This window comes from Lichenostomus cassidix, chromosome 10 (genome assembly GCF_008360975.1).
Source record: "Lichenostomus cassidix isolate B80296 chromosome 10, HeHo_3.0, whole genome shotgun sequence".
Classification (NCBI taxonomy): domain Eukaryota; kingdom Metazoa; phylum Chordata; class Aves; order Passeriformes; family Meliphagidae; genus Lichenostomus; species Lichenostomus cassidix.
In genome coordinates, this window is record NC_139491.1 from 7706962 (window position 1) to 7729457 (window position 22496).

At 52.2% G+C, this 22496-nt stretch overlaps 1 protein-coding gene across 1 annotated transcript; it reads right to left on the bottom strand.

Moving 5' to 3' along the window:
• Positions 1-12389: 12389 nt before the first annotated feature.
• Positions 12390-20397, bottom strand: RHCG (Rh family C glycoprotein). The gene is made up of 10 exons (XM_085070445.1): positions 19965-20397; positions 16554-16740; positions 15953-16103; positions 15464-15611; positions 14901-15067; positions 14117-14254; positions 13626-13762; positions 12971-13095; positions 12713-12786; positions 12390-12618 (listed from the first exon to the last, which is right to left on the bottom strand). Exons 1-10 carry the CDS (start codon positions 20230-20232, stop codon positions 12553-12555), a joined length of 1461 nt encoding a protein of 486 aa, XP_084926571.1. The 5' UTR covers positions 20233-20397; the 3' UTR covers positions 12390-12552.
• Positions 20398-22496: the final 2099 nt, after the last annotated feature.

Sequence of the window (22496 nt, forward strand, 5' to 3'; positions counted from 1 at the left end):
TCAGTGGCCTCCTCCCGCCGGGGTCTGCCCCGCTGCTCCCGCTGATCCTGTCGAGACCTTTAATCCGTGGGGGATCAGCAAATTAATCCACTAAAGCATGAAGGGCCTGAGCTGTGTTTAATCGCTCCCTTTTGTGTCAGGGGACGGCTAAATGACCATACAAGAGAAAAACCCACAGAGGGGTCAGAGGGGAGGCGGTGGGCGATTAACCCCCGTCACCTCCCTCCAGGCTGCAGCGCGGGGTGAGACGGGGCCGAGCCCGCAGCCGCCGGGCGCGGCATCGGCTGGGCTGGTGTCCCCTCGTGCCCCATGCCCCGTGTCACCCATCTGGGGTAGCACTGTGGCCCACGGAGCTCTGTAGCCCCCCGGCATTATCAGAGCTGCCCCAGCCGCGGGCAAGATGAGCCGTCCGAGGTCTCAACCCGGCTCCCAGCAGACAAGATGTTATCACGGCAATTACTCCCCAAAACATCCTTTGGGAGCTATTCCGGCCGAGGGGTCAGTGGTGCTGACAGCGGCCGAATACTCCCCTTGCTCCCGGCGGAGGAGGAGCCGTGCCGGGGGAGGCTGAGCACAAGCCGTCTGCCTGCTCCGGCACAGATTGTGCCAACGCGTGGTTGAGCGCGGCGAACGCTCGCAGCCAGCACCCTTCAAAAATATCACTCGGGGAACAAATGACACCACCTCCCCCTCGCCATCCTCGCACACCAACGCCCTCGCCCAGGCAGGGGCGGCCACGCCAGCCTGGGTGTTGCGTCCCCCCGGTTTCCCCCCTCCCATTTTCTTCAAAAGGAGAATAACCTGCAGTATATATATATATATATATATATATATATATATATATATATATATATATATATATATAAAATTTTTTTTCCTTTCTGGAAACTAATGGACTCCTTAAATAGCAAAAATTGCACCCTGTAATTAAGATCTTGCTTTTTAAATGATTAATCATTCTAACCCCTTCCAGCGGCATCCCACTTACTGCTGCTCTCGTATTGAAATGCAGATCTGAGAGGGAGGGAGCCGAACAGGTCTGTGGAGAGGAGCAATTAAATCTTCCAGCTGTCGCTGGTCCACCCCATCCTCCATTTTTTTGCGGGAAGCCCTGGGCGTTGTCCGCCAGGCTGGCTCTGTGCCCTGATTCACATCCCCCTTTATCATCCTCTCATCTTCATCCTCCTTCCCACCTCCATTCCTTCTTTTTCTGTTGTCTCTTGGTTTCTGGGCTCAGTGACACTTTTTCACTGCAAGGTCTGACCTTCCTTTCCTTGGAAGTACTGTCAGTTCCCCAAAAAGCTGCCTGTACCTCTCTTCCCAGGGGAAAGGATGTGAATGCAGGGTAGCATCAGCCAGGGGCCTTGGAGAACCAGCAATCCCAGTTTGGCCCATAACAACCAGATGCCTGTTCAGGTACTGCTGCTCTGCATCTCTGCCTAAGCCAGTCTTTGCAGTCTTACAAGGTTGCACCCTCCTGTCCTTTCCTTGGCTTTCCTCGGAACCACATCCCGCTGCAAAAAATCAAATCCTGCAAAAGACACCCATGAACATATGCCACTTCCCTGCAAGGGGTTTCCACAGCCTTGGCACAGCACCTCATTCACACTTCCCCAGGACCAACTACGGATTTCTCGGGATGTTTCATCAGGAAAACTGCTCAGCTGTGTATAAACCATAATCAAAAGATTGTCTTCTGGCCTAAATCCATCCTGTAGATTCTCCTTAAATAGGAGGGTATCCTTCAAGTGTTTTCCAAAAGCATGCTGTTGGTTTTTCAGCCCATTTCTGTGAAGCCATGGGGGGATGGAAAAAAAAAATCTGGGGAAATACATCAGGTTTCAGTCCCCAGCAGCGTTAGGATAATGGCTTGGGAGGGGCAGGTTCCTTCCTCATCATCACCCAAAGGGGAAGGACCTGGGATGTGCATTTCTGTTTCAGTGCTCTGCAATAAATCCCTCTTTCTGTCACCCCCTCAAGCCAGTCCCGTGGCAGGTCTGTGAGATGGATGGGACTGCAACTTCTGTCCCCGTGGGCTGAGGAAGAACCGAAGAACCTGGTCCTCTGGGTCTACTGAAAATAGACAAGTTTCTCCAAGAAATCAGAGAAGAGACTCGCTGGAGTTTCTGTGTGTCTTTGCCAGCTTGATTTTTCTGATATGGAAATAGAGGGGAGACAGGAAAGTGTGTACTCATATGAGATGGGGGAGAGGGAGTGAAAAAGAAGAAGAGAGGCTAGGATGGGGAGAGAATGCTCCCCACAGAAAGGAAACAAGAGGACAACATGCTTTCCCAAGGGGGAGGAATGGAAAGGGGGTTTGTGCTTTACAGTTACCTCTAAAATACTCACCTCTCCTCTCAAATGTTTCCAAAATAGAAGATTCCCAAAAGATCTGGGGAAAGGAGGGAGATTGGAGCTCCTCTGGACCATCCATCCCACAGTCACTGCACGGCTGAGCCCCAGGACAGAGCATGGGAAGGATGCTCCCTAGTTTGGGAGAGGGAGGAGTGAGCCTCCTCCACAGCACACACCAGACAGTGAGCCCTCAGCATGAGCACTGCTCCCACTCTGATTTTCAGCCTTATTCCTCATATTCTGAGTTGCAACATCTCGCTAGGATGTGACTATTCAATAGCACATGGTTCTCCTTGCCAGGTACTGACCTATCTCAGGACATAAGACAAAACTGCCAATGAGGCCAAGGGGAGTTCCATCCCTCCACCCTTGGCCGATTGACATGGATGTATCCAAGAGGGAAGAAGGTCCTCATGCACCTTGTCATTTCTGAAGGGTATTTTGCTCTCTGTGGCCACCAGCATGTCTTTTAATGGCATGGACAACACTGACCAGGGACTCCATTCTGCCCTCATCCAGCTAGATCTGAGGCCTTTTTCCCATGGCGAAATGGAAACAACACCAACAAGCCACATAATAAGCAACAGGGAGCCACACAGAGCATGAGCTGCCCTTCCAAAAGGAATCATTCCTTGCAACCTCCAAACTATCCTGACATCCTGTCTCATATAGTCTGAGTACTCCAAAACAGCCAGTGATCCTCCAGGATTTTAAAGCATTAAACACCTGGTTTGTTGGTGTTTTAGCTTAGGTCTTGCTAGGAAAAACATAGGCAACCAGGTTTGTATGGCCAGGAGCACCACAAGGGTTAACCAGTGGGAACCAGAGTTGGATACTGGTTGATACTCAAGTACAAGTTGAGTCTTGATGGGACCCAGAGCTCTGGGATTCCCAGAGCACCATGAGGAAAGTCATCAAACCCCACCAAGCTCTCTATTTATGGATCCCTACTCCTCTGCATGGCCCCTTTCTTCCTCCTCTTTGCTTTCCTCTTTTTACTCCCTGCCCCGAGTTGCAAGGCACAGGACCTTGTCCTGTCCCCAAGCCCCCTCCATGCCGTCATTTGCATTTTCACCAGCCTTGATTAATGCCAGAGCCTGTTTATAGAGTTACAATCTCCAAATTAGGTTGCCGAAGGCATCCCGGACCAGCCCTGGAAAAATCTCGGTGGCTGAAAGGAGCCATAACTAAGCCTCAAGCAGACGTCTTTATTCAGCTGTAATTGACGTTTAACAGACGTCTGTAACTTCGTCTGGACTTATAAAAAAACCCGAAAAAAGTTCTCCCCTCTCTTTATGTTCCCCCCTTTTATCCAGCAGTCAAAAGTGTAAGAGCCCACCACACCGGCCCCACTCGGTCAGTGTGCAGCAGGGGCCGTGACAATAGTGGGGCTGAGACAAAGCCGCAGCCCACGCTGCACACACTGGCGCCTTGTATGTCTATTTACCTCCTAGAGTGGTTTATGCTAATTTATTGGCTAGCAGCGACCACTCCTGCATACTGATGTGCCACCACTTCTTTCTGAGCGGGGGCCCTCGTCTGCAAGGAGGCCCGTGGGGGCACCCCCTTCCCTGCCTGCAGCGCCCCAGAAAAGGATGCTCTGATGCTCGAGGCTCCCCATGTGCTCCCAAACCATCCAAGCTCCCACTCTGATCCCACGATGGCTCTTTATTTGGTTCTCTTTGGACACGGGGTGCTGATGCTGTCCTTTTGCACAGGGATGCTCCAGGCGCTGGAACCAAACAGGCAAACTGAGCCTACAGCCACAGGAGCGAAGGGCTTGGAAGAAAGGCTATAGATAGCTGTGGAGACAAATGGATTTTCATATAAATATGTCTCCGTGGTGTTCTGCTGACATGTGTGAGTATGGAAGGGTGCTCACAAGTCAGGAAGACACTAGAAATCAGGGTAAAATTATTTTCTTCTTTCCTGAGTGCTTACATTGTGTACTATTCTTCGCTGCACAATGGTTTATTTCAGCACTGGGACATGAATTCTCAGATCAGGTTTTACCGGCTAGATCTTGAAGGCAAATTTTTCGTTCTTCCTCAAGAAGATGTGGTGCTGCTCAGCCCCAGCCACACAAGAGCCCCTGTGCTCTCCTGCAGATGATCAGACCATTAGGAGGACAGTCAGACCTCTCTGAAAACCACATCCTTCCCAAACAAGGATTTTGTAGAGCATTTCCAATGTAGAGACTAGCCAGAGTTACAGAGTAAATTGGTTTTAGTAGTTCAGGATTCCCCAGAGAAAAGTGAAGCCATATGGGATGCTCCTGCTCTCATCCACAAAGCACCTTCCAGCACCTGCCAAGCACAATCCAAGGCAAAGCCAAGGCTTAGAAGCAAAGCCAGGAGAAACAATTGAGACAAAAGGAATAAAGTCAGGAGCAATTAATTTGACACTGTGGACTTGCTGTTTGTAGCACATGGAGCTCCTAAACATCTGGTCAGTACCATGACAGTGTGAAAGTCAGGGGCAGTCAAACATGTGTCTTCATGTCCATGGTGTGAGCATTGGGTATCATACTGCAGATGATGAAGTCAATGAGTTGGACAGTTCAACCGAGAGGAACAGAAGCCATTTGCAGGTTTAACCAAGCAATGGGCCAGGAAGCTTTAAGACGTTTATCAAAAGTCACTCAGGCTCCCTGGGAGAGGATGAAGGGTGTTGTGCTCCAGCCCTGCCCCAGCTCCCTCACTGCTCATATACACAGGTGATTCCTGGCTGCAGAGTGAGGCAGGAGACCTGTCTGTGTAGTGGAGAACATGACTCATGGCTGGCTGGGACACACAAAAAGAGTGAGAAATCTGGCCTGAAGTACCAGAGGACTGCTAAGGTCCCAAAGCTGAGAGCTTGCCCATGCCAGAATGGGCAATAGCCAGGAAAAAAAGGGTAACACAGGGTTAGGTAGGACTGTGTGAGAGCCTCAAAATTCATCAGACCTTGCCTGTGCTTTGTTGGCTCAAGCCTAGAGAGGTTTGAGCATGTCCTTTAGAAGCTGCTGGCTAGGAGGGATTTATTCAGGGTGGGTGCCCTCTGCCAAGAATGGCAAACAGCCCGTGCAGCAATTGCTGCCCATGGCAAGCACAAACTGACAGAGCACCTGCACCATAACTCCACCTTCCCCTGGAATGTCAAATGCAGGTACTTCCGTTCCCTGGAAGACTGGAGAAAGTCAACATGCCTCTGATGTGACTCAGGACAACCTCTAGGCACTTGCAAACTGGTCCCATTTCCCATGGCACTGGAGGTGGCTGTGACATCAGCACTAGGTACCCCCTTCAGTCATTGAGTGACCCTCCACACACTGGAAGAGAGCTCCCTGGGCTGGAGAGGCCAGTTTTTCAGCTGCTTTTTGCTGCTAAAGATCCAGAAAGAGGCTGTATCAGAGCCATGGATCTGACCTCTTGTGTTTCAAACCCAGAGGCTCAGGATTTCTTTCCTTTCTGTGCTGCTCAAAACAGCAGTAACTTTTGCATCCCCTCTGGCATCTTTCCCTGGGCTTTTTTGCACCATCTGGGCACAGGGCATGGCCTGAGGAGAGGGAGCAGTTTGAGACGCCGTGCCAGAGCCATTTATTTTTCCCGTGGAAAAGGAAACAGCCTCCCTGCATGTCTCTTCCACAGTCCTGCACATCAGTGGAATGAACCCTGGTCACCTCTAACAGGACATCAAGGGCTTGCAGGAGTCTGAGGTCAAGAAAGTCTTCCCGGGCTGAGGTAGGAATGAGTGGGTTTCTCCAGGCTTCCTACAGCAGCGGAGAGAGAGATTTCCTGCACACGGCTGCTCACAAAGAGCCTGAGCTGCCGTGCATCAGTAACACCAGGGATGCCTTTGCTCGGGGCTGGCGAGGGAGGCTCGGCAGCAGCACTAGAGAGTCACTGGAGCGGCTCACGAATGAAGGAGAGCCTCCTTCCTCCCCCCAGCGCTCTGCCTGCGAGCGAGGGCAGGCAGGGCGGGCCGGGCTCTGCAAAGGTGCCAGCCCAAGCCCTGGCAGCCTGCAGCCCTGCTTGTACCGCTGCCTTGCAGTCGAGAGGAGGGAGATGCGAGCACCATGTCTTAGGCGAGGGCACCTCATGCTGGCAGCTCCAGAAATAGCCTGGAAGCCTTTGTTTTAGTGATTTCCCTTCTTTCTCTCAGGGTCACACGGCTGGCGCCGACTGGGTAAGAGGGTGCTCTGGAGCAGAGTGAAGCTGTGGGGACTGAAAAAGCATGCCAAAACTGGAGATGATTCTCCTATTTTCTCTGCCACATGTGCCCTTGCAAAACCATGCCCAGAGCCACACCTGCATGAGGGCAAGCCAGGATTTTCTCAGACACCAGCACCAAGCATCCTCCAAGGCCACAACCCCAAGGTCCCACTGTGCCCTAAGCCAGGACATGGGGGCTGTGGGGTGGCTGTCCTTCTGCAGCCCATATAGGGACACCCCCACGTGTGGCAGCAAACCCCTGACATTTAGGTCTGAGTGCCTGACCCCAATGCCCCAGTCTGCCCTCCAACGGCTTCGGCATTTTCCCTTTACTCCCGAGGCAAGCTGCCTCAGCAGGGGCATCCCCAGGCCTCGCTAGCGAGCTGTTATTTGCCAGCCAAAGGTGGGTGAGAAAAGAAACACCCTCCCTAAAAAACAAGATGTCTGGTGTGAATATCCTGATCCTGCTAACCCGAGGGCTCGGCTGGAACCAGCCGCGTGCAAGCAGCAGCCTCGGGTCTCGCTTAGCAACAGGGCACGGAGCAGCCCGCGGCTGGCAGGGAGAAAAAAGGGTCTTTTCTTGTCGGTGAAAGATTCATCGTTGGGCTGAAAGTGGCCCCTCCCCTCTTTCAAATACTTGTCAGCAGGGAGAATACAGCTTAGATACTGGGCTGATCAGATCATGGCTAATCTGTTATTCCTGGCCGTGAAAACTGCCGGAAGACTTTCAAACAACTTCACTGGGAGCGTGTGCAGCGGGAGGGAGCGGGCAAGAGATGCCGAGCCACTGGCAGCCCCATGCCGGCATCCTGAGGGCATCTCCTGCTCGTGAGGTGTGCAGGGAGGGCAGCACTAGTCCCCCACCCCGTGCTGACTGGGGCATCCTCAGTGCCATGGCCAGGGGTGGCAGGGGGGAAGGGGTCAGTGCTGAGCAGTAGAAGATGGGCTGGCCAAAATGTCCCTGTGGTGAGAACAAGCTGTCCCGGTTGTTTGGCTTTATCTCCTAAATGAGGTGGTTTGGAGATGTTTGTCGCTTGTAGAAGGACATTTGCCACTCATGTCTGGGAGCCTCATTGCCACAGAGGGTGCCAAGAAAAAGATGGCCAGCTTGGAGAAAGGTTCTTTTCTCCCTCTGGGCGGGGATGTTTGTAAGGAAAAAAACAGACCAGACAATCAGACAATTTGTGTATTCAGTGGTTTGCAGAAAGTTCACAAGGTGGCCCAGATTCTACTCCAGTGCATGGGGGTACATCAAAGAGATGCACTATCCTGCAGTATTTCCTACAATTCCTGGTATGCCCAGCACTAGGGCCAGTGGGGATGGCCAGCCTAGGGAACAGTGACAGTGCACCCTCACTGCCAAAAACCCACTTCTCCCTACAGAACCAGGGTAGGTGGAGCTGCTTTAACCACTGCCACTGCACACACAGGTAAGATCTGGTCCCCAAGCCTTGCACACGCTGCTCTGCCTCTCCGCACTTGCTCTGCATGCCCATACATCTTGGTCATGCACCCTGCCCTGCTCCCTAGCTTTCCTGCCGCTGTCTTGTCCTGCTGCATTCCACTGTCAGCCTGGCTTTAGCCCTAAATCTGCCTCCTCTGGGCTCAGCAGTAGCAAGTACATGCCATGGAGATGGACCTTTGGTGGGACAGCTCTGTGATAGAGAGGGAAACTACCCTGAAGTGGCCTAAACTGGCTGCCTGTGGGAGGGGGACGGATGCCCAGCGAGCCTGGGGACTGGCCTGCACCTCGGCAAGCTCCTCTTAGTCAGGAATAATTAATTACCTTCTCGAGCATCTTAGCTTCAGCCCTTCCCTGCTCATGCCCCAGCCCACGAGAGGAGGGAGGAGGAGACGGCAGCGAAGAGGGTAGAGAATTAATTGGACATTGTGTTGGGAATCGCCTCCTGGTTGCTGTCAATCTTGGGAGTGAACAGCCTCTTGTCTCACTCAATAGGAACTTTATATGCTCCTTTAATCCTTCAGTCTGTATTGTCAGAGCTTCCCCCCTCCTCCTGTCTCTCCTTCCCACCACAGGACTTTTGATGACCCCAGCTGTCTGAGGCAATACAAAGAAGCCCCTTAACTAACACCCTGTGATCTATACAGGCAATAAAGAGGGTCCCCTTGACAAGGATTTGTGGGCAGAATATATGCAAATGCTGGGAGGTGCGCGGGTGGGGAGGTGTGCCGGGAAAACCACTGTGCGAGGGCACGGCTCCTGGCCCTGGGGATCCCGTGGCCCAAGCAGGCATGTGGTGCAGGTGAGGGGTGGCCAGAGAAAATCAGAGCTGGCTGGGGCTGGCTGGATATTGCACACCCTGTCAAGGGCTAGAGAAAACGGGAGTCCCCCGTTCATCAGGGCTGCAAGGCCAAGGCATCCACGGGCACATAAATGGGGCACTCCTGGCCCATGCCCCCCTGTGCTTTGCTCCTTGACGGCCACCTCCCGAAGTCAGGAGGCCGTGCTCCTTCCCACATTAGCACATGAATGGGGTTAGGGGTGGGGGGGAGGTGTGAAGGGGGGCAAGCCCCCACTGTCCACTCAAGCAAACAATTTGGCTAGCAAATTGACATAATTACAAGGGACAGAGAGAAAAGAAAGGCGAGCCCCCTCCCCTGCGCTCCAGAGGGCCCGACCCCTGCCGAGTTACTTAGACCCTTTGTGCGACTCAATGCTAGGTACTGATGAGGGGACGTATGCCCTTTTCAAGGGCCCTAAGCGACCGGCTGCCCTAATCTGATTACAATTTACAGCGCTCCTTCAGAAGGGGCTGGAGCGGTGCTCACGCAGGCGTGGACACGCAGGGGTGGACACGCAGGGTTGGACATGCAGGTTTGGACACGCAGGGTTGGACACACACGTGCTCTCTGCAGCCCAAAGGTAGGTGGATGTGAGTGGCAAAGGTGGGAGGACAGCACAGTGGCACCGTGGCCAACAGCACGTGAACATCCAGCAACATTGGCAGCATGCCTTTCAGTGTGCCAGTTGTGCAAGGTTAAGAAGGCTGAAGGCACGGCTGTGGGGACATGTGGCTTTGCACATGTGGGCACGCTGCCAGCAGTGGCCAGTGGCTGGGGTGTGCAATGAGCCCGTCTCAGCACAAATCTGGGGTTGGCACCATGTACCTGCAGCCATGCACACCAACATACACATGGGCATGGATGTAGTAAGCATGCAACCCCCCTGCCCTGGGCAGATCCACAGATGGGGCCCCTCTCCACCAAAAGTGAGGGACAGCAGAGGTGAGCAAGGGCCTTCTGCCAAAATCTCTGCAGCAGCTTGTAGGAGCAGGAGTGCGAGCAAAGCCCACCACCTGCCTATTAAAAGCGGGATTAAACTATGCTGTTCCCCCCACCTCCTCCCTGCTCTCTCTAACATCATCCCCTTGGGGAAACCACCACCTTTACATGAGATTTTCCTTTTTTTTTTAACCTCTTGTCTGCTCCGTGCCACATAGATCTCAGGGGATTAGCAGCCAGGCTGGGCCTTCCAGCCTCCTTGAAGGCAGGTTGTTTCAGCCACCCCCCCCATGGGAACCTGCCCCAGGACAACTTTGGTCAATGCCTCCGGTGCTTCCCAGCCAATTTGTACCACCTAATCCCTGCGAGCATCCACAGCCCCTTTCTCACACGTTCTCCCGCCTGCCGGAGCAGCCCAATCCTCTGCTCTCCACGCTCCCCCGTTGAGAAACCCTCCGTCCACTGCTGGGGCCGCGACTGCACTTCAAACGCGCCAGCCCGATCCCGGCATTGTTTGCCAGGGAATTAAAACTGCACGGCCAGCCCCAGCGAGTGATTTAGGTACTGAGACCAGACTGAGCCCCGCGAGAGCACGGGCAATAAAACGCTTCGCTGCCCAGCAGCCTGGGCAATTTAGGTGTCTTCCCACGAGGAGGAGGCAGAGCCCAGAGGGCCGGGGAACTGGGTCAGGGCTTCTTTTTCCAGCACATGCACATGGGACAGGACCATGTCCCAGTGCTCACAGACCTGTCCCTACAGAGATGGGGGCTGGTCACCTCGCTGAAGCAGTGAGGCTCACCCAGTCTTTGCCATTACTGATCCCCATGGTTCCTAGCAAGCTGCTGGGAGGAAAGATCAGAGGCCATGGAGGTTGGAAACACAGATTATCTGGGACACAGACAGAACTTGAATGGTGTGGGATGGAGGAACAACAGTCCAGTGACATAGTAGGAAATACAGTGCCTAAAAGGTCTGCTTCTGCTTTCAGATTTTGCAGACTTGTGGAGAAAAGTTTAGGACTCCCTTTTTGAAATGACATTGTATATGGTGTCTGTCAGTAAACATCCCTGTGGTGGTTTCTGGTGCACTCTCTGGATGAAGCTGTGAGCAGAAAATGGCTGTTACATCCCTTTCCCAGTGCCAAGAAGCTGGGAGGAGATCTCCCTCCTTCAGCAGATCCCAGCACAGGGAAGAGGATTGCCCTGTCCTGGAGAAAGGATGCAGCTCAACGTATGCTTCAGCCTCTGCAGGGATCATTTGTCAGAGACCATTTCTAACCCCTGTCAGACCTGCTTTTGCCATCATAAAAGAAGATACAATACACCACTTGCTGGCAAGAGGGCTGGAGATCCTGATGGCCCAGCTATGATATTTTTAATTTCTCTATAGCCAGCCAGCCCTTCCCCTGCATCCCACACTGCTGCTGCGCTTGAGACCAATCCTACGGAGGATTTTAGGTCTTTTATTACTCTTCTTTTTTCAATGGTGAGGTTGTTTCAGGCCAAATGGAGGCAACGCGTGTACAGGAGAGAGCGTCTCCCGTGCCTGGCTGTCCCCATCCCTGCGCCATGGCAGGGGAACACAGTGTTTCGGCACCTCCTCCTCTGTCACAATGTTTTTCAGCTCCACCAAGCAAAGTGTCCAATTAGAGCAGAGCCTCTTGCTTCCATCTTTGCCGACATTTAATTAACATGCTGCTGCTGGCAGCCGCTGACAAATTCCAGAAACATGTTGTAAAAGGTTTTTGTCTTTACCCAGCATGGAAAATGAGGGTGTCATATCCCAAGGGGATGTGAATAGCTACTTTTGACTCCCCCCCTCAGGTGTAAGAATTACAGCTAGACGCAGTGAAGAGACCTATCAGCCCTCCTACCTCCTTTCCCCCCCTCTCTTTTCCTTTCCTGCTCCTCACATTATATCATCCTGGAAAACGTGCAGTATTTTAGGCCTGGTTTTGATCCCTGTTTCTTCCAACTCTGGCTGAAGCCTGATGGTCCAACTAAGAGACTGAGCCTGTCCTTCCGTAAGTGGAAGGAGCCATCTGATGACACTGGAAGCGATGGCTGAAGCTAAAATAGAGGAAAGGGTCCTGTCAGCCTGTGCTGTACATGCAAGAAAGGTTCCCAAGGAGCTGATGGAGGCCTCAGTAGGGCAGGTCAAGGGAAGGTGATGGCAGAGGCCAGAAGTGTAGCTGGACCCACAGCTGGCCCTTACCCCCACCACGGATGGCAGGAGGAGTAGAAGGTCAGCTGCTGCACCCCAGCATCCCCTCAGCAAAAAGAACCAGCCTGGCCTGTGCCTCCCACAGGGGCTCAGCCCCCACCATGGGGTTCATCACCTTTTCGATTGTCATCTCAAGGTGCCAGCTCCCAAACCAAGTGTCTCCTCAGCCTGCACTATCTAATACATTATCTCACTAATACACCCAGCCTGTGCTGACACCGTTCACGCCTTCACTTTGTCCCCACGGCACCAGGAGTGTCCTAGAGCCTTTGCTTTGCTCCGGGCAGCTCAGAGCTCTCCTGCAGCTGCTGGGCCGCTGGCGGGTCTGGGCGACATCCCATCCCGCTCGGCCGCTGACACACGGCAGCACAGGCCTGGAAAGAAGAACACGTCTTTATTACATCCACAGCAGCTCGTTACAAAAGCGGCAGAGTAGGGCAGAGCCCTCGTCGTCACGGGGAGAAGGCGATCCTTCGGCCCCGGGAGCGGGCCGAGCTCCTGCGGCGGGGAAGGCGGCCCGGGCCGGGCCGGTGGCGGCTCAGGGCGAGGCGGGCTTGTCCGGGTTGTGCATGTGGTACACGTCGCTCTCCTCGTCCTCCGGCACCTGCGGCAGAGCCCCCTGAGCCCCCCGGGCCGGGCCGCGGGCCGACAGCGCCATCTCGTGCCCCCCGCCCCGCTCCCGCCCCGGGCCCGCTCACCTCCCAGTAAACGTCGTCCTCGAAGCAGTTCTCGGCCGCGGCGTCCCCCCAGATGGGCAGCTTCAGGATGCCCCCTGCAAGGAGCGGGCAGGGCGGTGGGCAGGGGGATGCGGGCGGTCCACGCCAGGGGGCAAACGCGGCCCTGGCACGGTGCTCGGTGCCATCTCCTCAGGACGCATTCAGCCACGAGGACAGGAGCTCATGGACGCTTCTGTTTCTGGCTCAACTCTCCCCTCTCCGTGCTCCCCTGCAGCTTACCCACAATGGCCCCCCCAGCAAACGCCATCAGCAGGGACACCACAATGCCGGCCGCCTGGAACCCTCCCTGGATGCTGGGTGTCCGTGTCTGGTACTCGCCAGTGAAGCCAAACGCCTTGATGAACCTGCCAAGGGCAGAAGTGGTGGCCATTGCCCCTGGCAGGAGACATTCCCTGGCTCCAGAGGAACCATGTTGCCCTGCTCTCTTGGGAGCTCTTCCCTAGCTCCATTCCTCTTCTGCAATGGACCAGGAGAGTGTTGCAATGACCAAAACACCGCTCACTTCCTTCTCTGACCCCTGGCAAAGCTTTACCAAGGAGGAGCCCAAAATAGAAACATTCCCTTTGTATTTCAGTCTTTTAGCCTTACCTGACCCCACAAAACAATGCAGGGGGGAGGGAGAAGCACTTCCCTACCCATTGTGGACCAGAATAATGCCAAACAGCAGGACTGTGGCTCACTTCATGAGGCCACCAAGAGCCAGCTGCATAAGATGGCACTACAATTCAGTAAGCTCAACACAGACAGTGCACCCCATGTTTTTGAGGGACAACTCCGGGCAACTCTAAACTATTGACAAAAGCTGTTACTTGCTCACAGCCCACAGAGCTTCGGGTAAAAACTATTTTCAGGGACAATTTTCAAGCCATCTTACCCTTCCTTTCCATATACATCCTCCGTGGCTGCAGCTGCTGTGATGGCCCCCACAATGCCTCCAATAAGGCCTGGCATGGCATGGAGGTTGTGGATGCCACATGTGTCCTGAATGTGCAACCTAGATTCCAAAAAAGGCTGAGGGGAAGGGGGAGAGAGATCAGGGAGTTGAGCGTGGTCCTGGAAAGAATTTGTTCCTTCCATGGAGGACTGGGATAAGCAGAGAAAAGGAGTGACACTGAGTCCCATTAAAAGAGCTCAGGGCTTGTAGACAAAGATGTGAGTCAAGCTCAAGATAAAATAACAACATATCCTCCAAACATGCTCCTTCTGTTGGGAGTCTGAAACTTCTTGAGCATTTTGAGGCAGTAAAAGGAGACCGAAGTACATCTCACAAGGTATTCTGGTAAGCAGGAGCCATCAAAGGGAAGTGAATCGATTTCTGGTCTCCTCAGCATGACCAAGGCTGCAGACCCCTCGAGCAGCACTCACCGTGAAGTAGACATACCCAACCGTGGACACAATTCCAGAGATGGACCCAACAATGAGGGAGCCATATGGAGTCAGCATCATCTCAGCACTGGTGCCCACGGCCACCCCACCGGCCAGCGTGGCGTTCTGGATGTGGACCTGCAGAAGCAACCACCCTGCCTTGGCATCTCAGGGAGATTGCAATTGCTCAGGGATGGTGCAAATGGCAAAAGGTGAGAATCAGCTCTGAAAAGGTTTCCAGAGGAAATATCAGGGCCCATTTTCCTGCTTGGTGGTGAAAAACAAGAAAAGAACAGGCAGCTTCTGTCTGTGGCACAGGTGCACATAGACTCCCACTCCCCGTACCACACACGTTCTTTGCATCCACAGATATGGGTGGGGAGTTGTGATGAGATGGAAATTGTCTCACCCGTGTGTCATGCAAGCTCTGCTGTCACAGAGACATGTCACCTACACATCTAACACTTACAAGTCACCCCCTGATTGCTCACGAGGTACTGCAACAGCTGCTGCAAATGGCTCTGCAACACACCCAGCAGAAGTCCAGTCCCTGCTGTGACTGACCACAGGCAAGGCCATCATCCCACACCTCAAGCACTGCAGGACTCATTCCCACTTTCATATTTGATATAGCCTCAGAGTTTCTCCTTGGATGCTGGCTTCATCATCGTGCCCTGAAACCCTATCTGTTCAGCAAAGGACAAGTGCCAATTGTTTCCTGGACTGTTGATCAACCTCATTATGTGTCCCCTGGGCAGTGCAGGGCTCTCTGCTCCCGTCTTACCATGTCAAGCTTGCCCTTCTTTTGCAGCATGCTGGAGAAGGCCATCGTGGTGAGGACACAGGCAGCCAGCGAGCAGTAGGTGTTAATGGCAGACCGGTGCTGGGCATCCCCGTGGTCAGAAATGGCTGAGTTAAAACTGGGCCAGTACATCCACAGGTACAGGGTACCTGGTGGGGTGGGGAAGATGGGATGAGGAAGAGAAAGAGAAAAGAGAGAATACAGGGATTGAAAAATAACCTCTAAAGAAAATATTTCTGCACACGGGGAAATTACATCCTATAGTTCTGCTGCCCCGGAGCCACACCCCAGACAGTGAGACCAGCATCAGGAAAGGCTGGCAGAGAAAGGGAACCAAAATGCATCCTTGTCTTCCCAGGCACCATCTCAGCCCAGCCACTGATGCAGGGAGCTGAGTAACTCTGAAAGGTGGAAGACCTCTGAGATACAGAGCTCCTCAGCTCCATATCCCCATGTCAGTTTTTCCCAGAGACACAGGAGGAACCAGCCCTCTGCAGCCTAGCGGTCCCCAGGCAGCAGAATCCCCAAGATGAGGGCTGACTCACCAATCATAGCAAAGAGGTCAGAGTGGTACACGGAGCCCTGCTTGTCCTTACTCTGCTCCAGGTTGGGTCTGTACAAGATCCGTGTCACCGTGAGGCCAAAGTAGGCTCCGAAGGTGTGAATGGTCATGGAGCCACCTGCATCCTTTACCTGCAGCCATGGGAAAACAGAGGTTTGCTTCTGCAATCGCCACTCATTCTGGAGCTGAGGCCTGATTTGCATCGTGCCCAGCTTGTCTGCCCACTTGACAGAGGGAGCCAGTGCTCCTGGATTGCCAGGCTTATGTGTAAAACCCCAGAAGATCTCCCTTCTCAGGGAAGTATGACCCACTGCCCCTCTCCTTCATAATCTGTCTACTTTTGCTGCCTGAATTCTTTCATTTTAAATACTTATGAAGGCAGTGGCTTGGTGGAGCCATAGCAAAGGGAGACAGTTTGGAGAGCTACAGAGGGGAAGGAGCAGAGCAAAGCAGGTACTACCTAAAGCCTTACATGAAGAAGGTTGAGGAGGATGTACTCATTCACTGAAAAGAGTGTGACTTGAAACAAAGTCATGACAAGGAGCTGGATGGGGCTGGTTTTGCCCAGGATTGCCCCAAAGGCGATGCACACGGAGCCCACGCAGAAGTCAGCATTGATCAGGCTGGAAATGGAGAAGGAAAATTGTGGTTTAATAAGAAAATACTCCTCTGTAAATCACTCTCACCTTCATCCAGCTCTAGAGATCCCACCTGAAGACAAAGAGGTGACTAGGAGACATTCCTGGATTTCCCACTGACCTTCCCCCCATCCTTACACTCCCACATTATTCAGGTAAAGTGGATAATACATGTTCTCAGCACTGCCATCCATGGTGCTTGGCTTGGCACTAAGGGATGACACTCATCACAAGTTTCCCTTTCAGCAGTACCACCACAATGGCAGCTACCTTTGGACTGAAAGGTGGAAAGCAAGCGGAGGGAAGACAACAGTTTAGAGACTTATTTGTATTTGAGATAACTGAGGGACAGGTGTTGCCTACTGCTTGGTTCCCATTCCAGCTCCTCCACTGGCCAGTCAAGAGGTGCCATCCCAGTGCCTATGCCCTCCTTACTTTTCCACTCCAATGAGGATCTTCCCATTCTTGAAAGAGTGGAACCAGCCTTGCATCAGGAGAGCCCACTGGATCCCAAACGCAGCAAGGAGGAAATTGAAACCCACAGCTCCAAATCCATAGCGCTTGAGGAACGTCATGAGGAAGCCAAAGCCCACAAAGATCATCACATGGACATCCTGGAAAGCTGTGCAGAGGGAAGGGAATGTCAGCTCTGCGAGGACAGCAGGGCTGCAGATATCACTTGCATTTGATGTTGAAAAGAAACTAATTACCTCAGTAGCAGTAGGGGGGAAATTCAAGAGAAAATGAGTGTTTGCCTCATGTCCCCGCATTTCTAAGTCAGAAAATGGCTCAGCTTTTGGAAACTGACTATTGGTTAAAAGGCTCAGTCTTTAAAGTAAATATCTACTAAAAGCTGTGTGCAAGAGAAGACCTGAGACTAATGGAGTATACAGAGAAAAACATTTTTCTATTCCGATTTTTCCCCCCCTTTTGTAAAAAACTCAAAAAATATTATGTAAAATGGACAAAAAGTTTTGTTAAAACACATAAATGGTCATTTTGGGTAGGTCCATTCAATGCAGGGTCCTGGTGATGGCTCTGAGCAAGGAGAGCACAAGAACAAGGAAAGTTTACAAAAACATTTTAAAATGCTTTGGAAATCAGTGGCAAAATACCCTTGAGACCAGAAACCCACCTTGCAAGATTTTTAGTGCTTAAACCAGAGAGACCCAGTTCTTCCCACTAATGGTCAGACCTGCTCACTCGAGCCCCTCAGTTGCCCTTCCCCGGGGGAAACCAGATCTGTGTGAGCCTCTTGAAAGACCTTCTTGGTGCAGTAAACCTGCTGTACTTTTTAATGCTGCACGTTTCTATCAGATAAGCACCGCTTTGCAATTAAGTGAGCTGAAACGTTTGCATACTTACAAATTGAACCATGCAAACCCTCACACTGCAGGCCACTCAGCCCATGGAAAGAACAGGAGACCCAAGGCTGGGATCCCCCCTGGGAGATTCCCACCAGCAAATCCATGCTGTAGAGCAGATAAACATAGCATTGATGGAGCTAAACCAGCAAGTTCTGCATTTTGCAGTGCACAAACCATTATGGCCACTATATCCAACAAAGTCTGTGCACCTCAGAGGGGGTGTAAGCTCAGGGCAAAGGAAATTCAGTGCTTGCAAGTGTGTTCTACCCTGAACCTGTGCTGAAATCCATCAGCCCCTGGTCCATTCCCACAGGGCTTGTATCTGCTACTTCTACCGAGGACTGGTGAAGACTTGCATGAGATGCAGTTCTGAAGGAGCAGTGACTTTTGTCCTTTTGTGCTTTTGAAGACTTTGCAACTTGTTTAAGGACGAGCATTTGGACAGGCTTAAGCCATGTAGTGCCATGCTAATCTGCTTGCTTTTAAAAATGCCCCCCATGCCTATGGAATCACTCTTAAAAAAGTAAGGAGATGCTACTTACTCCAGCGTAAGTAGCGCAATATACAGCTAGAATTATCTGCTGCCATTTGCATTATATATTCATTTTTTCATCCTAAAAGCAGAAATACACAGGTCAGAGTTAAATTTGTGCACTGTGTGCCTTACAAAAACCCAGAGGATCCTACTGTGTGTTAGAACCTGTACAAACTCAGGAGGAAGAGCAGATATTTCTTCAAACCGCACCCAGTCTAAAACCTTATTCTAACCCCTGCCTTTGTTTTCCCTCAGTAAGAATAACATTGTTATCACTCAGAGGCAGCAAAGGCACTGCCATGCCCTAAAGGTTTTGTAAACCTGCTTTTGTGGGAGGACAATTGCCATAACTATCAACAGGAAGTGCTTGGGCTTTGGGAATGCTACTCGGGACAAAAAAAAATAGAATTTCTTTTTCCCTAGAGAGCAGATGAATCACCCATTATGGAATATCCATGTGAAATGCAAAATGAGAAGGAATTGTTGCACTGACTGGACCTGGCAATGGACAGCACTGACACAACCACACATTGGCTTCCTGAAACCAGGAAAACTTCCTTCTGCCTGCCTTCCCAATCACCTCTGGCTTGAAGGACCTATCCATTTGTCACTCCTATCCCTCTGCCATTGCTGACAGGTCCTGTGGACAGCAGTGGTGGCAGATACATTGGTACAAATAATCCTCAGATGTTCAACCACCACACTCTTCTGAGCAGCACTGGATGGACACAAAGATTAAAATTCCAGGGCTTGGCCACCTTGTCATGTTTGTCCATCTTTGCAAAGAGAGAATATTTCTGATTAGATAAGAGAGAGAGAGAGAGAACAGCTGTGCTTTTGGGCACATGAGCCCTTCCTCAGGTCTGAAACAGAAATGTAATTCAAAGCTAAACTGAGCAGTTGCCCTTAGATTGATCTAGTTGTGTGAATCCACGCAGCCATTTGAGGGGGAATATTTGGCACTGCAGAATAGGAGTGGGATATGAGGACAGAAGAGATGTCACTTCCTTAGCTCCTACATACTTTTTCTTGGACTCCTGATGTCCTCCCAGCACACCAGTGACAAGAGCAGCCTCAGGCAATGCTGCTGCTTCACGCCAACCTGCGTGGGGCTGGCCCAAGGGCAGCTGTCCAGGGAGAGCCCAGGGAAGCCATGGCCGTACATGAACCTGGAGGTTCATGACTGAGCAGCAGGTTTCTGTAAGCAAATCCTTTTCTGAACTAGCTAATCCTCAGCAGCCACAGGTTGCTATAGCTCCTTTGATTTAGCAGGTGTTTTTAATGGAAATGTTCTAAATAGATGCATGACTCAGGCCTGTTGCTTCCTTGGAAACAATTGCCTACAGAAGCAGCCTGTTCTGAAAGGCTCACAAAGATGACCAGCGCTGGAGATCAAAGCCACCCAAAGGCACTGCCTGGCCAGAAGGGCTTTAACTGTCTGAATAATTTCTGTGTCACTACAATGGAGAGACCCAAGAGCCCTGGGAACCTGGCAGCTTAGGAGGACTCTGGCATTGAAATGCCAGTAGCTAAAGGGTAATTCACAAGTGAGGGGGTGGACGGAGGAAGAGGAGGAAGATGTCACAGGATCTCGACAGCAGTTCCTCTGTGTGCACAGAAAGACTTGCTCTGATCCAGAGCTGAGGGAGGGGGCAGAAAGCTGAAACTTGCAGAGTGTTTGGAACACGTCAACCCTATTCCTGGATAAAAGACGTCACGGTACCCTGCTGACAGAGCTCCATGGCACCAGAGGGCCATGAGGCTTTTCTCTTGCTCTTTGATGCACCCCAAACCAGCCTCAAGGCAAGACCGCGACTTTCTAGCAATTGGTGCAGACATTGCCTCTGACAGGACAGGATATGATGGATGGGATGGGTTGGGATGGGATGGATGGGATAGGATGGGGACCAGCCAGCACAAGGATTAGGCTTCCAGAATACTCACAGGGGTATCGGAAGTAGAAATCATTCTCCATGTCACTGGTCAGGTTCATCTCTTGCTTCTCCTCCTCCCAGTGCGCATCAGCTTCGGGGCCGAAGCGCACGAAGACTCCAAAGAGGACGATCATGGCCACCTCCCAGAGGAAGCACACGAGCGGCAGCCGCCAGCGCATGTTCGTGTTCTTCGCCATGCCTGGGTGCCGCGGCCTCTCCATCCACAGGGATTCCCGGGGGACTGTGAGAGCCCCGTGCCCGGCCAGGGCTGGGCACATATATAGGTCAGAGAGGGCGAGGTGGGGCCCAGGGAGGTGCCTGCGGCAGGATCACATTTCAGAGCACTGGAGCTTCAGCAGGCTTGTTCCTCTAAGCCACCTTCCTCCCTGGGAGGAGGGACAGGCTTCAGCACCTTTCCTCCGAGCTGCTCGCGGCACCTCTGAGCCCTGCCTCCACGGGGACGAGCAGATGTGGAGGCCAGTGTGAGTGGGGAGTGGAGCCAGGGTGTCCAGCCCCCTGCTCTGCCCAGTCCCACACCCCTTCCCTGCCCCTGTCAGGAGCACCCTGATCCCTGCTGTCCCCTCCCTCCCGGCTGTGAGTGCTCCCCTCACCATCCTCCCCTGCTCTGCGAGCTCCCTTCCCCATCTGACAATGAGGGTGAAGGCAGGGTGTCCTTTGCTCCAGCTCTTGGCTTTTGGAAAAGGGACTGTGATGCAGAGCAGGAGGAAGGTGTGTGCTTCAAACCAGGTACCAAGATCCTGCATGTGTGCACAGACACACAATGGCCCTGTCAAGGCTGCCACAGACCTAAAAGGATATCCAAGTGACACATGTTCCATAATTTCCCAAAGTTATTAACCCAGAGCATCCTCCTGGCAAGACAAACTGCACTGGGGCTGCATAACCAGGACAATACTGTGAGATGGTTCTGGAGGCCTGAACATCCCCTCCTCTGGTAGGGAGCTTCCTTTAATTAACAAACATAAACACAAAACTCCATTTTTCCTACTGTTTTGAATTATGTGCTCTTTCCCCAAAGAGCTGGGAAAGTCCTTCAAACAGATCCCAGCTCCTTCCTCTGCCTGCAGATCCCTGGGATGCCTGTCAGTCTTCAAGAGATGAAAGACTGCAGCCCAGGCAAGCTGCCCAAATTTGCTGATGGCATCTAATTGTGGCCTGCAGGCTGAGCAAGCAGCACTGATTTTGGCGTTGATTAGGCAATAATTTGAGTTTATTATTTTTTCTTGTTAGCTTTCTTCTCAAAATGACAGATGGCAGAAAAATGCTGTGGATGGTCTTGAAGAGACTGACGGCCACACAAAGTCATTCTCCAACCTCATTTGAACCCCGTGCAGGCAGCAGGATAGAGGCAGCACTAGGAAGAAGAGAGAAGCCCATCTGTCTTAGCCTTTACCCTGCATGAGCAGAGCTTCATGTGACTGGGGTCACTTGGTGGGGACACCTGAAGCAAATGGATGTTGCTGTTGTCTGAAGGACGAGCACTCCCTCGAGCCATGCTGCTCAGGGTATGTTTTTGGGTCTCCTGTTACACAGGGCTTCTGCAGGGCAGTCTCACCTGTACACACCAGGAAACAGAAGATCTCTGGCTAGAAAAAAGCTGAAATCCCCAAACAATGCTTGAGCTCTAATTTCTGGAACACTGTTGACAATTGCATGCTCTCATGCCAACTACGTGGTAGGACCAGTATTCTGCCCTGCCCTACAGCAGCCATTAGACACCTCAAAAAAGGCAGCACAGAGGAGCATTTCAAAACAAAAGGGAACTTGCTAAGGTACTGTAGCCACCAGCAGCTATGCTTTGTGATTACTCTAGCAAAAGAGTAACTGCAGAGCTTTTCTAATCTATGGCATCACTGAAATGGCAGGGTCTCCAGAAAAGCAGCTTGCAAAGCCCTTGTGCAGCCTTAAGAAGCAGCAGTTCTGTCCCACCTGCTGTACCCAGCCCCTCTCCCCATGTGTGGAGGCTGGGAACAAAGGCTAATGACTTTTCTGCTGGCCTGATAGTCTCACCTTGCTGCACTGACTGGCACTGCCCCTCCTTATCAACCTGCAGATCAGCAATTTGTCACTGCAGTCCCATCAGGGCTGGCATGCTCCACTGGCTGCCCATGCTGTGAAAGCCCATTAAAGGACCAGCTTGTCTTCAGGCTCCTTTTCAGGGCCAATATAACACGAGGAAGGCTGACGGGGCCATGCCAGCACTTGTGTCTGCAGCAATGCTGGCAGAACATTTCCTATGATGGGTTAAGCCACCATTGCATCCACCCTACAAGGCACCCAACTGTGTGGTAGGACACACAGGGCAGGTTTTACCATGCCCCAGTCACAAATATCAAGGTGCTTAAATGTCCTGCTGGAAACTTCAGGCTAGTGTGAGCTTGCTCCACCACGGAATTTTGCCCATCATGTCCAGCATCTGTAAGAGCCTACAGGCTTGCCCAAAAAATCACCAGGATGATGCTGGGGAAGAAGGTATGTTTGCCTTTCTGCTTAAGAGATGTGGGAGTAGGTCTGGCAGTGG